The 4,620-nt window shown below is 42.3% G+C and overlaps 1 protein-coding gene across 1 annotated transcript in view; it reads left to right on the forward strand.

Moving 5' to 3' along the window:
• The first annotated feature begins 3,344 nt into the window (after positions 1-3,344).
• The window catches only part of LOC137641000 (uncharacterized), a 1,320-nt gene continuing 44 nt past the window's right edge, over positions 3,345-4,620 (forward strand). Inside the window, exon 1 of the mRNA XM_068373453.1 lies at positions 3,345-4,620. This exon is cut by the window's right edge and continues 44 nt beyond it. Coding sequence (XP_068229554.1) covers positions 3,345-4,620 — 1,276 coding nt within the window.

Here is a 4,620-nt window from a genome sequence, read left to right on the forward strand (position 1 = left end):
GGCTTCCCTTTCAGGCTTTTCCGGTGTGCTGGGATCCCCGAGTGTTTGCCGTTCTCCTGCTGAGGCTGAAGAGAATTCGGACTTAGTTTGACCTCAGGAAGGCTTGGGCTTCCTTAGGTCTTTCAGTTATTATTGTTATATGATTATCTAAGCTACAACACTAATTGGCAAAGCAGGATGCTATAAGCCAAGGGGCTCCAACAGGGAAAATTGCCCATTGAGGAAAGGAAATAAGGAAATAGATAGAATAGTGTGTCTGAATGTACCTTCAAGCAAGACTAGAGATCAAAGGTTTGATTTTAGAGTGTCCTTCTCCTGGAAGAGCTGCTTACCATGGCTAAAGAGTCTCTTCCGTAGTAACCCTCTCAAGTAAAGAAGAATTTAGTTATCTTAGTGTTGTCAGATCTAAGAGGAAAGAGGATAATGTGTAAAGAATAGGCCAGACTGTTCGGTGTATCTCTAAGCAAAGAAAAACCGAACCATAACTAGAGAGGGATCCAATGCAGTACTATCTGGTCAATCAAAGGACTCAATAATTCTCTAGCAGTAGTATTAATGGGTGGCTGGTGTATTGGCCAACATACTACGTAGGCCCTCCAAGACTGTTTTCAGGGAGATTGTAGCAATGTCTACCTCTTAAAGGTTTAAAGGTTTAAAGGTCGCTCAGGGATGACAGAGGCAAGGGACAGTGACATTGCCCTAGCAATCAGGACAATGCCCTAGAGACTGACCATATATTATATGATCAGCACCCAAGCCTCCTCTCCACCCAAGCTAGGACCAGGGAGGGCCAGGCAGTGGCTGCTGATGAAAGACAGATAGACCTATAGGCTCCCCCAAACCCCCCAACCTTAGCTCACAAGGATGGTAAGGTTGTAGACACTAATGGCACTAACGAGTCTGAGCGGGACTCGAACCCCCGACTGGCAAACACCAGGCAGAGACGTTACCAATCAGGCCACAGCAACCCTTAAACCTCAGGTATGTGTTCTTTTGGGCCCATTAGTGAAGGGCGTGGTGGTGCCCCCGGTTTTAAGGAATTTTGGTGCTGGTAAGTTTGGTATGGTTGGCTCTGAGCGGTTCGGGAAGGTTCTGGGTTGGGGGCTCAAGGCCTCCGGGCCAATGAAAAAGAAGGTTGTCTAAAACTGAAACAAAACACATTTCTGTCCCTGGTGTGAGCCTGATTTCTGACCCAGTGCCAGTGCTTCACAACCCTTCCTCTGTATCTATAGCCCCAACCCTTGTGCTAGGGGGTCCTGGGTTTATGTCTCCTCGATCTGTGTCAGGGGTTGGGCCTCCAGACCTTCATGTTGACGGATTACAGGGCCAGGTGAGTGTGCCTCCCCCTTTCCTCTGTGACAGTGCACCTGAGTTTAGTGACTCTTACGTGAGCAACTTGTGTGGTTTTTCTCATCGCGGGAGTGTTGTTGTCGGCGGTTGCGCAGACCTAGACTGCTCTGCTTGTAGTACCAGATACTGGGTCTAGGAAGAGGAAGAAGCATTCTTTTTATTCTTCCTCATCCTTGTCTTCCTCTGACTTCATTCAGACTTCTACCCTGAACAAGAGGGGAAGAGGTCAAAGAACTTTACGAAGACCAGCTAATAGTTAGAGCAGCAAGGCTCCTCGCGACACCACTTCTCTTTTGAGGTGAGTGGACAGTGCCCTTGTGTTCCTCTGGGGTCAGGTACTGGTGTCACGGCCACGGCCTGGCTACCCCGGCCACTCCTGTAGCCAGGGCCGGTCTGGGCTCCACTACTTGGATAGCTGACTGAGTAGAGGTGTATTGTTTGGTACTCAGTCTGTCCCAGTATTCATGGAAGAGCTACGGCAACCCTCATTTCTCTGCCTTCCGGGTCTTTGGCACCAGGTCCTCCCTCCTTCATATACCTACTGTACTGCATCGTGAAGGAGAGGATGGTACCATTCATTGTCATACTAAAGAGTAGTAGGCTAAGATTGTGTAATAGTAGTTCTTGCTCCCTATGCTTTTGGACATGGGGTCGTCTTTGACCATTTGCCCTGACCCCTGGCACACACTTTGCATCATCGAGTGCCAGTAGGCCACATAATAAAAGATATCTCCCATCGCCGTGGCCCTGCCTGGGCCTTCGGCGACCCCCGAGTACAAGCCTGGTACTTTCCTGATGTTACCTTAGTCGGACTTGTGAATTTGGCCCTGAACCGGGTGGATGATGAAAGCTGTGGATCTGAAAATAAGCTTTTCTTACGGCAAGTTGAAAAAGAGCAGGCCTCCCTCCAGTCTCTAGGCATCAGAGGTTCTATACACCAGAGAAAACCCCGTCTGCACCTCTGCAGGTTGACTTGCTCATTTTACAATTTGATAGGAGCCTCAAGTTGGTGAGGCTCGAGGCAGAAGGCTCGTCCTATGAGTTGGTGACCATGGAGGCTTTGGTCTTAGCCTCTGTTCTTGCTTTGTCCTGGCTTGACCAGTAATTGGGTATGGTGATACACTTCTCAAAGTCGAAGGGGTTAGTAACCAAAGAGGCTTTGAGATGTACAAGAGCCTTCTGCTGTCTGGAGGAAAGTAAGAGAAGACGATGGATTGAAGAACTAAGAATGTTTGTGGGTGTGGACTAGCATAGAAAGACCACAAACAAATGCAACTGGAAGGATATATCAGAGGCCTTTGTACTGCAGTGGACTATTAATGGCGAGTGATGACTAATATATATATATATATATATATATATATATATATATATATATATATATATATATATATATGTATATATGTATATATGTATATATATATATATATATATATATATATATATATATATATATATATATATATATATGTATATATGTATATATATATATGTGTGTATATATGTATATATATATATATATATATATATGTATATATATAATATGTATATATATACCTACACACGTACACACAAATAGATGCATATACAGTATATATATATATATATATATGGTACGCAGACAAAATGTCGAAAGACAAAATGTCGAAGGTCAAAATGTCGACAACCAAAATGTCGACGATCATAATGTCGACACTCTTTGAATATCAATAGACAAAATGTCGAAAGAAAAAATGATGATTGTCAGCATGCCGTTACGTTAGCCTGACAGTCTTTAAATCTTTAAATTACCTATTCAACAGCCTAAACAGTTTATTAAATCGTTTTTGCTATATAGTTTAACGAACCAGTTTAACTGCTTTTAAATAACGGTGTATTCAAATCTTATTTCTCCATTTCCTTTCTTGGAAGTCCAACGGTGTATTCAAATCTTATTTCTTCATTTCCTTTCTTGGAAGTCAGTCTTTATTATTACTTTCATAAGGCTTCCAAAAATGGAGTTTATCAAAACAAATAAAGGAGGTAAGAAGCTTGTGCACGATGGATACATTTACGTGATCGATAAGCAGAAAGAAGAAAAAATATATTGGAGATGCGAGAAACGGGGACTTTGCAGTGGAAGACTTGTTAGCAATGGTGAAGGGATATCAGTATCTCAAGAACACTGCCATCCTCCAGATTTAATGCGAAAAGAGATGCTCAAAGTAAAAGAAGAGTTGAAAGAAAAAGCTAGTGAGTCGGAAGAAATTACTTCCTCGATAGTGAACAAATGTACTCAAAATATTCCTTGGGAAGTAGCCGGAGCTTTACCGAAAAAGGAATCACTTTCACGTACTGTGAAGAGAGTACGTAATTCTCGAAACGGTGATGAAGATTTAACTGTTACAACGAGAGGGGAAAACTTTTTACAGTACAGCTGTGAAGAATTGAGTATTTATTCAACATCAAGGAATCTCCAACTTCTTAAAGAAAAAATTAGATGGTTTTGTGATGGCACTTTCGATTGCGCTCCAATAGGAAGACAGCTCTACACAATTCATGCCATGATACAGGAAAACAAGACTCTTCCTCTCGTGTATTGCATAACAACCCATAAAAATGAAAAGACTTATGACACCATATTCGGCTGGCTTGAAAGTCGTAACTTGCGACCAGCCTCAGTATCACTAGACTTCGAGCTTTCCGCTATCAATAGCGTAAAGAAATTTTTCCCAAACGCTGAAATCTGCGGATGTTTCTTCCATTTTGGACAATGCCTATGGCGAAAGGTGCAAGGACTGGGTTTGCAAGCTTGGTACTCAAAATCTGAAAATGCAATGCTTATAAAAAAACTTCAGGCAATTGCATTTGTGCCACCACATGATGTATATGATTGTTTTGACACTTTGGTATCAAGTTTGGATGACGAAACCGATAACATTTTAGATGGATTCTTGCAATACTTTGAGACTACATGGTTAGGCGTTTTTCAGCGTGGACGAAGGAGACGCCCAAAGTTTGAAGTTAAATTATGGTCATGTTATGAGAGAACACTAAATGGTTTACCAAGAACAAACAACATGCTTGAGGGCTGGCATAATGCTTTCAAGAGGAGGATGACAATTATCCACCCAACGGAAGAAAAGCTTCTTCGAAAACTCCGTTCTGAACAAGCAAGTACTGAAATGGTACTAGAGCAAGTTTTCCAGGGAAAGGACGTTGGGAGAAAGAACAAAAAATATACAGATGTAAACACCAGGTTGAAAAACGTTGTTGAAGGATATGACTCTG

The sequence above is a fragment of the Palaemon carinicauda genome, chromosome 1, assembly GCF_036898095.1.
Source record: "Palaemon carinicauda isolate YSFRI2023 chromosome 1, ASM3689809v2, whole genome shotgun sequence".
Lineage (NCBI taxonomy): Eukaryota > Metazoa > Arthropoda > Malacostraca > Decapoda > Palaemonidae > Palaemon > Palaemon carinicauda.